This window comes from Trematomus bernacchii, unplaced genomic scaffold (genome assembly GCF_902827165.1).
Source record: "Trematomus bernacchii unplaced genomic scaffold, fTreBer1.1, whole genome shotgun sequence".
NCBI lineage: Eukaryota > Metazoa > Chordata > Actinopteri > Perciformes > Nototheniidae > Trematomus > Trematomus bernacchii.
Window position 1 is genome coordinate 1,623,756 of NW_022987574.1, and position 13,790 is coordinate 1,637,545.

At 38.3% G+C, this 13,790-nt stretch overlaps 1 protein-coding gene across 1 annotated transcript in view; it reads left to right on the plus strand.

The window, feature by feature from the left end:
• The first annotated feature begins 2,260 nt into the window (after positions 1-2,260).
• The window catches only part of vstm2a (V-set and transmembrane domain containing 2A), a 69,802-nt gene continuing 58,272 nt past the window's right edge, over positions 2,261-13,790 (plus strand). The window contains exons 1-2 of the mRNA XM_034126722.1: positions 2,261-2,574; positions 3,705-3,871. Of these exons, the coding sequence (XP_033982613.1) occupies positions 2,496-2,574; positions 3,705-3,871 (246 nt within the window). The 5' untranslated portion in view covers positions 2,261-2,495. The remainder of the gene's footprint in view (positions 2,575-3,704; positions 3,872-13,790) is intronic.

Below are 13,790 nucleotides of genomic sequence, written 5' to 3' on the forward strand. Positions count from 1 at the left end.
AGCAAGGTGTATAACCATGTGACTCAAATACCTAAAGATTAGCATGAATGACTAAGCTCAACGGTTTTTTCCCAAAAAAGTGGCTGTGGGGAAAAGTGAACCAGATGCTTTGGGGTAAATTTAGCCAGTTGTTCACCTTAACCCCCATGAGGCACTGAAGTTGGGTTAAGTCTCTGTAGTATAAAATGGTATTTCAATGTAGTTTTACACAACTGATTTGTTTGTTATGTTTTGAACATTATAGGAAAGCTATCATGCCAAGAAAGTACAAGAGAAAGACAGAGAAGCCACCGATGGCAAGGGTGGAAAATCGATCAGAGCAGTGGCAAAAGACAGACATATGGAAAGGTCAACCCTGTGTAGATACATAACAAGGAAGGAGGAAAGGAAGGGAAAACAGTACAATGGAGCAGCAGAGGCAAAGAGGGTCTTCACACAGGAGAGAGAAGGAGCTTGCAGACCATATCAAAAAACTGGCTGACCAGTTCCATGGCCTGACTCCAAATAAATGCTTTGAACTGGCCTTTGAATTAGCCGACAGAAACAACTAAACAACTCTGGATTCAACTTGAAAAAGTCAATTGGTCAATTTACCCCCAGGTGGCTCAATTTACCCCTTGACTCGGAACAACTTACCCCTTAGATTGTGAAAGTTAAGCCACAAGACAATATTTTTTTCAATAAGTCATATTTTCATGGCCCATAGATGCATTATTATCATTTTGATTGGCAGAAGACATCCTGAAATGACGGTTGTTGTTGTTGTCATTTGACTTATATCAAATGTTTCCTTGCTTTGAGGATAACATAAGTAAACATTTGCTCATCTTACCCCACTCTCCCCTATAGTGGAATAAAAAAAGCTGTTGCTGGGGTGAAGGGGTCTTTGCTGTTTAGTACATTATTGCATGCTTACATTTAAAATAGTCGACCACCAACATCAGGGTGAACGCTGTGTTTCATTTAGACTAATAGGATTAGAAAGCTTTATTAATCCCCAATGGGGAAACTCATTATATTCACAGCAAACAACAAACACATAAGACCAAAATTAAATACCACCAAAAATAGCCATTTGAGACATGATTAACAGCTGTAAAATGCTAAAGACCACAACTAAAAGTCAATTAAAAAATCTGACTGCTACTGGAACAAAAGACCTTCTGATTGTTCAGTAGGACACCAAGGCGTCCTCAGTCACTCAACCACTGAGCCTTTGAGTTCATAAAAACAATGTATGGCCCTCAAATCCATTTTTTGTGTTTTTTTTTGTGGCTCTTGATATATTTAATACAGTTCTGTGTAACTCTCCCTTTTTTGAGTATTCTATTGATCCTGTTTTATCATCTGCAGTGATGCTGACACCCCCAACCGAGCCCAGCATAACAAAAGGACTCTGATAATAAAACACACAAAAAAGCCATTGTGTCCTTTACCAGGAGCAAGTTTAATATTCAAAGTACAGTTGTGGATCTTCTGTGAACCACATGGCAGCAGGGACCAGTGATTATGCTAATCACCTAAATACCTCTGCCCACAGACACTTTTGTTGATTGAAGAGAAAAGGGCTGGTCCCAAAAGGATGATCCTGGATTGGTCTCTGAATCAATTAAGAGCATACATTTGGAGTGGCACATGTTGGGCCCATTGCAACAAAGGGCAAAGTGTTCTCAGTCCGCCCAGGAGACTAATAATATCCCGGCTGGATCTCCTCTATCTTAATGACTCAGGACATGCTATATTGCCCTGCACATGCCAGGTCGCTGCTCCACCCCCTCCCTGTTTGCTACTATCTAATGCTACAATATTGTTTTATAGCCTCTGAGACGGGTGGTAAGAGTGTGTCCTGAATGCATAATCACTCAAGAGTAAGACACACCCACACTAAATATGCACACTTTTTATGATAAGAATGTTGTCTTTTTTAGATGGGAAATGTTTTTCCATTATGCGTTTGTGTGTGGGGCGCTAATTAGTACAATTGGATGACGTTTAAATCACCATGTTATTTAAAAAGTGAAGCACAATAAACAAATATTTCCGCGCTCGTAATTGAATCAGTGCAAAAATAAAGCTCCTACATGCGCATTTGTGTTTGACGCTAAAATGCACTTTGTAATTTTAAAATAAAGCGGTCAAGGTGACAGTAAGGGGGTCGGATGAGCACCAGATTCGCAGAGGTGTGGAGTGTGTGGATGCCACAGTGATCCACTAGACTGACGTCTCTCCGGTAGCGCAGACGAAGCCCGCAGCCCGGTTATTGTACAGACTTCAGTACAGCCAAGCAGTCGACAGTATCTCCTGCAGAGGCACAGAGAACGGAAAAAAGAACTTCATCAACGACGAGCTGTAGTTTTGCAGCATGTTCCACCTTCGGCAATCTCCATTTAAACACACCAGCCCAGCAACTGTTTGATTTTGGCAATTTATTTTGGAAGCGTTCGCCTTTTACCCCCTTTCGGCTGATGTAAAAAAAGCAACCTTTCTATCTTGGAATGATGTGGACCTCTCATGATACTGTTGGATTTGTTTTCTTAGCCGGATTTTGCGTGCAATTCGGATTCTCCTTGGAAGGTAAGAACTGCATATTTTCGTAACGAACACTCCATCTCAGTGTCATCGTGTCGAGCTCGCTGCCCTGCATGGTAGGCTCCGTACAAAGTGCTAAAAGTGCGCAGTCTTTCCGGAAAAGCAAATGGGGTTGTTTAGGGGAACATGTTTCACGTGAGATGGACTGGAACAAGCTCATAAAAGGGATAAGCAAGCTCACAATGAAAGGTGTAGAACGTTTCGTTTTTTACCCGTCGATGACGAACAATGCAACTGTTGATTGTTTGAAATCAAGTCGTTCTATATAGTGTCGAAAGGAGCGGGTGGCTGTTTTCTCTCCCATTTTCACAGCATGAAATTCATTCGCTGCTTAAGAAATATACTTATTCTAATAGCATAAAAAGTGCGCGGTCTTCCGGTGATTTCAGCACCACGGACAGCTGCTGCATGCGGTTGTCCTTGGTGCTGAAAGGACTGAGATTAACACTTTCAAACTGCTTCTGTGCTTTTTTCACCACTCACAGCCACATTTCAAAATATCTGATAATAAGTGCCCACAAACCGAGATATGTATTGCCTGGCTGTAGCTCCTTGTGCAGAATTAGAACGATGGTTTGGTATGGAAGTTTGCATGCACGGATATCCTCTCAAATCTTTCTATCGTCGCCACCTCTCCTAAACGTAACCCCTTTCGCTTCCTTCAAGCATATTATTTATTACTGCTTGTATATTTACCTTTATACTTTCTTCTGTTTGCCCTATAGTTCAATGTGTTTCGTTTTTAATCGTGGTCACAGATAGCACGAAAACGGCCACAGAATGAAAACAACTCCCATACAAATCCCAACCTGCTCGTAATGAAGTAACTGGTTAGATTATCTTTGGTGCGACAGTGCCTTGGTTACATTTCCCATGAAGATGCTCCGTGAGTGTTTGGGGGAGGAGGCGGGGGGGGGGTGGGGGGTGTCTCCTTCAATTAAAACAAGCACACGTCTTTATCAAGCGCTTGGTTTCAGTAACACAGCTGCTGTCACCGGCCACATTCACAAGCAGACCATTTAAGTGATTAATTCATTTGAATTTATCTGCGGTATAAATCACACAACTGCCCCCCCCCCCCCCCTCCCCTTTCCCCTTTTTTGTTTTATATGCAGGTCACTTCACGGATATGCCCTCTAACATGACGGTTAAAGAGGGACAAAACATTGAAATGGCGTGTGCTTTCCAGAGCACGACCGCGTCGGTGTATTTGGAGATCCAGTGGTGGTTCGTGAGAGCGCCGGAACCCACTGACAGCGAGGAGGAGGTCGATGCTGAAGAGGTACAAGACATCTATTTTTTTCTTTCTTTCCCCCCTTTCCTATGCCAGTTAAGTTTAAAGCACACAAACTCATAAAGGGAATAAAGGTAAACAACAAGTATCCGCGCAATTACGCACCTTGTCACATCAGCGTCGTGCGTGTGTGAAGGCTATGTCATGTTTGATATTTTGTATTGACCTGTTTTATCACAAGGTACAATATGTTATGACCTTCAAATATTTTAACATGAAGAAAATGTCATGCGCAGTTATAGTTGATGTTTACCTTGATCGTTAAAATCCCTTCATAAGTTTTGGAATCACTGTTAGATTATCCTCAATTCAGAGGAAGGTCCATTATTATAACAAATTATCATCAGATATTTAAACATCCGTCTAAAATCTGTATGTGGTACTTCATTGTATATTCCACATATAATGTGGTATGTTTAGCTTCCTGGCTTCAACGAGTTAAACTAATCCCTTCACACATTAAGCACAGAGCAGTCCCATCAGGAAAAATAAGAACATTAATCAAGGGCTATGGAAAAAAAGGGCTCGTTCTGGATATTAATTACATGATAAATGAAGTAAATGAGCCTGACTAGTCATGAATGGATAAAAAAGTGGCTGAATCAAAACAGCCAAAGAATATTCTTGTATATTGCCTCATTAAACAACACATTGGAAGCGCTTTGGCATTTTTGTTATGTATTGCTTTTGCATTACTGCTTGCTATGACAGCTTCCTTCGCCTCAAATAATGATTGCCTGCTTAGTGGATGAGATCGCTGAATGTGTTTACTGCATTCAAATGGATGGAAATTATGTTCTTACGTATTGTGTGGCAGGTAGCTGCATGTCAGGATTTGGAAGAGTTGCTGTATTGTCCTGACATACATCAAACGGGGCTCTTTCTATTTTTGTGACAAAGAGGGAGAGAGATATGTATGTGTGTGTGTGTGTCTATGAGTGTGGCAGTGGGGTGGTTCGATATCCATGTGGCTTTAATTATTGTGTCATTGTTGCTGGGCTTTCATAGTAACATGGGCCAGGCTTTGATGTGGGTTTGATCCCACGTGACTCTTGGATATTGGGCTGAAGTGGGCTATTGATGCAGACATCTCATTGTTACCCACATTTCTTATCATCGAAGGCTGTTTGAAATGAAAGCCGCTGTGTGTGTGTTGTCCTGCAGTGTTGCAGTTAGAATGGGAACAGAGTCAAGGCTGTGTCAGAGATGCTGCCTGGGAAGCAGCTGGTCTCCTGGAAATTTAGAGGAAGTGAGCTCAATGACTTAGAATGCAAATATGTATGCAGATATAAGCTGCCAGCATGAAAAGTAAGAGATGTTTGAGCTTTGAAATGACGACATGAAAGGAACAACGTGGAGAAAGCAGTTTTACATTGAAATAGTGCAGCAAAGGGAAAGAGTTGCTGGGTGGGTGGATATTTTATCTTAAACTCTCAGCGACCCAGGGTCAGTTTCTCAACATTACAAATGAATATACTGAGAATTGTTCACATTCAACCTTAACTTTTTCTCTTTTTTTTATACATTCAAGCCTTTTAGTTATATCACAAAGAAACCCTTACAAAATCTACATCCTGGCCTAGAGCTTTGATCCACGACTTAAACAGAAAAATGCATTACACAATGATAAGTCAGTTATACATTACAAAGCTATATTTCATTATCACATTTCACACATTCGATTGTCTTTGGGGGGAAGAAATCATGGGAACTAGATTTAGACTAGAAAAATATAATGTACACATACAAATGTGATATATATATATAGCCATAAATGAACTCTAAAACAATCTGTTCAGTTATTTTCACGACATTAACATCATTAATACTATTAATCACTCAGGTCTTTTGAAGTGTACTAGTAGGTGAGAAAGGTCTGTAAATCTAAAAATAAAAAGAACAACGGAGTGATTTTCAAACTACGTCATTTCTAACCTTTTCCAGCCTACTTTATTCTGTCAACGGCTATTCATACGGTGATAAGGATTCCATTCCAAAGCATTCAAATTATTTTCTAGCTGCAACCTTGAAAAGTTATAGTCTGCTAATCTTGGCGAACATCCAAGCTACATCTATATTTCTACATGCTGAAGACAATAGCATTGTCAATTTGTGATTGTTTTCACAAAACCTAATTTGTCTTGGCAGAAAATAATTTTCCTGTTGGAACGTCTGTGCTTATTTCTGCACTGGGCATGGATTAGGGAAGGAAAGAAATTAACAAACAAACATGTCAATAGAGAAAGCTGCTATTTGGCTCTGACTTCCATGACAACTGTTATGTGATTCCCCTCTCAGATTAGAAATGACACGATGCCAGTTCATAACTATGCGCAAACACAGAGACAAACAAAATATTCACACCTCCATGACAAAGAAGATTCATGTTGCTGATAGCATTTGCAACACTCGTGATGTTATTGATTCAAGTCATGTAGTGAAGATACACAGAGAGAAAGAGAGTGATGTCGAGCACGAATGTGAGTTAAACATTTGCCGTTACGGAACATGAGCAGATTGCTGTGGAGGCAACGGGTCATCACTTAGCATTTTGGCAGCAGATTTTTTAAGTACAAAGTGAGTCAGCGCTGGGCGTGATAACACATGATTATGTGGTGTTATTTGATACTATTCTATGTGTTTTTTGGTGCTATGGACCAAATATAAAAGAAGCTCTCAAAGGATGACATTTTAAGTTATTAGCAAGGGAAGTTATTTGTTCAATACTTCTTCTTTAATGTCCAAGATGACAGTAATGAGCTGGATGAGAACTATAATGAGACATGAATGTTGTCATACTGATCCGCTACAGTCCTTTCTCTGCAAATTCAGTGGGAGAATGTTAGGTCTCTCTTTTCATGAAGAAAGTGATACAAAATCAGTTATGTATTTTATGAAAGTTGAAGTATGTCACACAAATCTCATAAAAAATGTCTTGTTGTGTAATGATGCTTAATCCGGCAGGCATTATAAGCAATTTCGCTCAGTAGTTCAAAATGTTTGGTGATCCATTGGTGTGAAGCAGTGTGTACTTGCATCCAAACCGTATCTTCCTAAAATTACGTTTGAGTACTACTTATATGTTATGCAAATGTATTTTGAATAAAACTCAATTGCTACCTGCACATTTATTCCTTGGGCTACATTCACTCTATGCCCAGACCATCAAGGTTTGTCTAAATGTTAACACTATTTTGAGCTTGAAGACATTTTCTTACAATTCAACCAAGCCAACGAGCTCACCTAACCTAAAATATACTCTATTAAAATTCAAAAAGAATAAACTAAAAGTTAAATCCAGTCAGAAAGCAAATCCCAGAAATACAAATATATATACATATATATATATATATATATATGCAAAAAACTGTGTTTTGGTACTACTTTCATTATACATATTGGTTTTCAAAATGCAGTTTGCACATACATGAATGCAAAGTTATAAAATATAATAAAATATGATGTACTATTGTTTGTAAAATGATGCCTACATTTGTCTTTCAATAGTGCAAGAACATATACAGCACAGAATAGGTTCTAAATTGGTGTAATGTTGCTTTATATACTGTTCATTTTTCACGACATTTTTATGTTTTTATAAGGTCAGAAGAAAAAAACTAAAGTTGAATTTATACAGATAAAGCACACGGCCCTGTTGAATTTCCAAAAATTAAGAAAGTAAAGCCAAAGGACCACCATTATCATCATGATCTTAAAAAAGCTAAATCCTATCCTGAGATGCCAAATCAATAAATATTAAAAACCTATAGCTGATGTGGTGGAAATCCTTCAAATAAAGATTAAAGTCAAGAGATTGTCTTATACAGAGTACAGAGCCCCATATTCACGGCAAGAGAATGAAAGTCTGAATGAAGAGTGTGTGTGTTGTATCTGGTTTACTTAGAGCCGTTGCAACACCAGCGTCCTTGAGACTGCCCAACAAGTGCAAAAAACAAATCCATATCTTGTAATACAGAGCTACACAGTTAGTTGTAAATTAAAACAAAGCGTTGTGTTATGTGGGAAAGGAGGTCTCAGTACTTTCCCACTCATGTGAAATACACTTAGCAATAAGCAAATACAACTAAATGGAAATGTATATTACATGTCCAATACACTGACTGACCTGAAGGCAGGAACAACAAGGTATTAGTAAATGGCCCAAATGTGTCTTCTGTTTGATTTTCTGTCAAACTATCATGTAATACAGTCTAACAGCTCCCTTGGATCCTGTGCTGATAACCTGAATATGACAATTGTAATCACTAATGGTGGACATTGTACATCCTCATCAACACCACCTTCTGATCAAAGCACATATCATTGTGTATCCTGTATGTACGTCACAGGTTATAACATAATGTACCTTCACTGGTGGAAGTAATGCCTACACCAACACTTAGCATACCCTGAGGCTGTGAATTTCTGCTTTGCTGCCCTGACCTCCATCATCGAATCAGAAAGCATAAAAAGAACAGAACACAGCCTCCAAGGTAATTATAATAACGGAAAACTATGTCACACATGGTGGACACAGAGCTTCATTTCCATGTTTTTCAATTTAAAAATGCATTAATAAATTCCTCTTTTGGTTCCAAACCCTAAATCCCTCTTATTCTGAAGAGGTGAATTCAATTATTTCCCGGAGTTTGATCTCTCTTCTTTATCCAGCTAATCCGACCACTATCAATTTATTGAGTAAATCTTCACAACCCTGTCCACTAGTCATTCTATTTAGTGTGGGATTATGTTTGGAAATAAGGAAACAACGGAGAAAAGCTGGGTTTTATTTGTGAAGGCAGCTGTTTCAATCCTTTCAGCCAGTGCTCAGTGAGTTTGTATTTCATATTCCTACCTCGGTGGAGAATAAATGCATACAAAATAAAAACAGCTTGGAATCAATTTTATGCTTTCTGTGAGTGGAGAAAAAATCTTTGCATATCTGAAATATCAGAAAAGCTACACCTTGACAGTTTGAATTTCAAAGCTGGATCAAGCAAAGGCACAAAGAATCAGAGATGATGCTGGAGACTCGACACATATGTGTGCTGTTTAAAAATTCATACCGCATTTCATTCCTCAAATACCGCCCGGAGTGCATAAATGGCTAGGCTGCTGGATCCAAACCTGGATATACCTGACCTGGGATATGTTAAAAGGCGGCGTGATGTGTCTGTTAAAGTGAGATGAATTAAGAAAAGGTAAGCGGACATGATGCGAGGCTGCCCTTGACTAAGCCAGTCAGTGAAAATAGGATCAGCTGAGGCCTGCGGATAGAATACAAACGACCGTTACATAAAAAACAGGCAGTTATGGCAAAAGTAAACACATCCTTTACTCAAGTAGAAGTACAGATACTCGTGTTTAAAAATACTCTGGTAAAAGTAGAAGTACTGACTAAACTTCTTTACTCAAGTAAAAGTAAAGAAGTATCGGCTTCAAAATGTACTTAAGTAAAAAGTACCCATAACTACCATCTGTTTTATAGAGTAACTGACCTCCCTTTATATTAATAGAACAATAATGTAATTGTTAGCTCATGAATGTTTCGATGCTGAACAACGGCAAAATTACAAAGTTCTCATTGGTCCCTCTTCTTTAGAGAAGATCAAGAAATGATGGATACATGGATCGTGTTCAAATCAGGCACGCAATGACTCTAAATAATAATGATCACGCCACCAAACACAGATTAAAACTAAAGTAACAAACCTGTTTTGAAAATGTAAGAAGTAGAAAGTACAGGTATTTGTGTTAAAAATGTAAGAAGTAAAAGTAAAAAGTCGTCAGAATAAGTAGTGGAGTAAAGTACTGATACCAGAAAAATGTACTTAAGTACAGTAACGAAGTATCTGTACTCAATTACTTCCCACCTCTGAAAACAGGCCGACACACTTTGACCAAAATGCACTGAAATCTGTGCAATGTTAAGCTCTTGAAACAAGTGAGTTTATAAAACCAGTGGATGTAACAGCAAGGAAACATAAAATCCATTGGCGGGCGTGCTCTCTGAGTGACCTTACTGTCTGCCTCTCCACCCCTCCATCACTGCCTGACTGCAGCCCCCTCCGACACTCTTGCTGAGATAACTGCATCAGGAGTCAATATGATGCTCCAGGAGTAGTCCGGGTAACTGCTCTCATCAGCCCCGTCATCCCTGTATGCGCACACACGTATGTAATGATTGTAATGGTTTCCAAATGGCTTGCAGTGATCATGCCTGCTGCTTTCATTTGCGACTAGTGGACTGTGGACCTCTCGCTGTCAGGCTCACTACAGTCATCAGTCATGGAAGGAAGGCTTCTTTGAAATCATTACTGCATTGTGCTGCTGTAAAACTGGCACTGTGTTGCACTGCACCATTTCTCACTCAAAATAAAAAAAACTCAACCTACTCAACATACAATTATGGGACCTTTATTTCTATAAGCTTAAGATTTGTAATGTTTCATGGTCCAAGACACTCCTCTGAACAAGGACATTTGATTAAAGCATTTTCTCAATCACCATTTATGTGAAAACTATTTTAGAGATGAATAGTTTGACCATGTAAAATCATTATAAATAAAGGATTTTTTTAAAGAAGAAATAAAGAGTGGATTATTCATCAGATATGTTGTATTAGCCCCAAAACACAGTAGGTAGGCTGATGTTTTCTTTGACAGCTTACAAGGCTAAATATCACTTAAAATAAAAATAGTTTGCCATTGTGTTTAAACTCTATGGCTTGTTTTGAAAAGCAAGCTGAGTTCTGGCTGAGAGTGTGACGAGAAATCAGTCTACAATGGAATAGAGAAAATGCTGTTTGATGCAAATACTGTTTCAAATTAAATTACTTCATGGGCTTCATAAAAAAAAGCTCTGTATGTAAATCAGGAAACAGTAATCAACCTGGTTAATAAACAGATATGGGGTTGTTATGAAACCATATAAATAATGAAAACACATATCCCCTTTTGGGTGTTGAGCACATTAATGTAATTTACAGATCAGTATGCTGAAGAAGAGTAACAAGCAAGAATAAAAGATCAAGTCAAAAATTCTCACGCATTTCTACTTAATTTAAAAAAGGCTGAGTAACTAACTACTCAAAAAGTGAATTTTAGAGCAGTATTTTTAGAGGTGGATTGATCCACATGTGTTGCTCTTAGGGAATATTTGACACATTCAAAAGTTGAAGGATTGCGTCACAATAAACTGAAGTGTGTTTTCATGCTAATGAAAGAACATGTCACTCAGAGCATCAGTAAACCTCATTAATGTGTTCAAATGGTTTTTAGACAACAATGAGGCACTATAGCACAGAGGAATAAGAGATTGCATACCAAAACACTTAGTAGTTAGTATGATACATTTATTGTATATACGTCAAGAGTTTTCTATTTAGAGGGCATTCATTCTCTCATGGGGAAAATGAATTTTATGGAATATGATTGACTCTTATGGTGTCAAAGAGAATGACAGAAGGAGCTTTGTCAGCTCAGAAAATAAAACCACAGCTTCTTCTATTGATTCATCTGATTCAAATGATTTTTTCTTCTTTGAAAATCCAAGTGCTGGAATGACTCATTGGACCGTTACGCAATACAAACATAATGCGTTTTGAAATGTGAAGGTCATAAAGCCAATATTCACTCTTTCAAGGATTTTATTTGCATTTGGATTTGCACAATTTTAATGTGAATTCTCTTTTATGGTATGATGACAGTCCTCCTGTTTTTGGTGCTTTTCAGTCCGCACCATGGTCTGATCTTACATGAATGTGATTTTCCCAGTAGTTAAAAAGTTAAAATAAACAAAGAAAAACATATATATATTTAGAAAAAGCATGTTCCCACATTTCAATCTCTATAAAGGTTCATATAGGGCTCATATTTGTTACTATTCCTCTTTTCTTCTGAATTCTTCGTATTAACACGCCCAAAAACCCCAGAGTTGAGGCCATTCAAGTACTGCAGAAGAATAAGATAATGGAGGAAGGGATAAAGGGAGGAGCAGATGGAAAAAACATATGGGAGGTGGGTGATGCAATAGGGATACTGGATGCCTTTAGGGAAATATCTGAAAGAGATTCATACATGCATGCAGAACAATTTCTCATTTACTCTCCCATGTGCTTCAACACAGCTCTGTAGGCTTATATTAGCAAGACCTGAACAAAGCAGACTCACAAAACAGAGACTTTCTGGGCATTTTGCTCATGATAAGGGGGAGAAGAGCCAGTTAGCTAACTAGCTTGTTAGCTTAATGACTCATTTCAGTAGTATTTGGAGCTCACATGAATGCACAAGTCTGTTTACTGGCAGTATTGTATCATAACGCTAAATCCCATGAGCGATGTTATGCTTTGCAAAGAGATGACAATTATTGCCCCATTGGTATCACAGTGGTGTTTTATTGTTTCAGGAGTAAATATTGTTTCCTTCCTTATTTAAGCTTTTTATTCCAATGCACGCACTCAAATCTGCAATAAGGCAGTTTAACTGACTGCAGTGTTCTTAGCGTGTCTTCTCTTATCGGCCTCCAAACAGTGACTGGACTGTGCACTTATCTTTTATCTCCCCTCCGGTCTCAAAGGATGTCTTACACTGTAATCACATCATGTTACTTGTCTGGCTGCCAACTTTGGATCTCCTGTTATCCTACATTTTCATTACTAAAACAAAATCATTCATGAAAGTTTTTTTTAGCTCTCAGACTTTTCATTAGATTATGTTCTGACCCAGTCTCATATATTCAGTGTCTGTGTACAGGTCCACTATAAGCAATCATCCACTAAGTATTGACATTTTTTTTATTTATAAAGCACTTCCTTAAAACAAGGGTCAAGTGCTTTACAGTTACAGGAACATTTGAAAATCATTTAATAAATAAATACATTTTAAAGGTCCCCTATTATACTGTTTTTCATCAATATATTATAGTTCACAGTTATATACAAAACATGTCACTGAAGTGTTTGGCTCAAAATACCAAACAGATCAGGCATTGTAGCATGCCATAAACCCCTCTGTTTCAGCCCCGTTTCAAAAGTGCTGATTCTGTGTCTTTTAAAGTACTTTAGAGGAAAATAAGGAGCCACTCCCCACACCTCTCTGTGAGATATTTGGTTAAAAAGAACACAATGGTGCTCTAGGAGGAGATTCAGGTGATAAGGTGGGCGGGTGTTACCTTGGTTGGTGATTGGCTAATGGTTACACAAGCCAAAAAATCGTTATGGCATCATAAAGTGGCCAAAATCTGATCAGCTCATTTTCAGACTGGTTTTTTTATGGATCATGACAAAAACAGAGCGAATCTCGTTTACTGAAACTTTCAGAATCTCTTTACACATAGGGGACACATGTTTATGTATAAAAGACATGAAAAAGTGGACTTTGCATAATAGGTGACCTTTAAGAGGAAAAACCAAGGCCAATGAAGCACCAATAAAATGCCATAGAATTTAAGCTAAAATCTGAAACACTTAACATTGTTTGCAAATATGAGGGAGACCAGTCTAGCAGTCAGGACAGAAAATACTCAGTCACCTGTGGGCACAGAAAACAAGGAGCCCTTGATCTGATGAGCAGAGGGGCCTAGTGGAGCTGGAAGGGAACAGCACATGATCAATGGAAGTGTGTAGTACTTGAAGTAATAAAAATGATTTGAAATTCAAACAAATCAATGTAAGTTATATTCCCCTAGTGAAGTGAAACAACTGAAGAACTGTGGAAAACAAAATATTGGGTGTTCCAGTGTTGCGATTGTTCTTTGGCTTTGAGGAAAATGGTTACCATACTTCTGAGATTCATAGAAAAATCTATAGAATGCACATCAATCACAGTTGCTGTTACATATCTATACATTCACTGCAGCCAATACATTAACAAACATCCTTTTCCATAATCCATCGTATTCCTTTTGG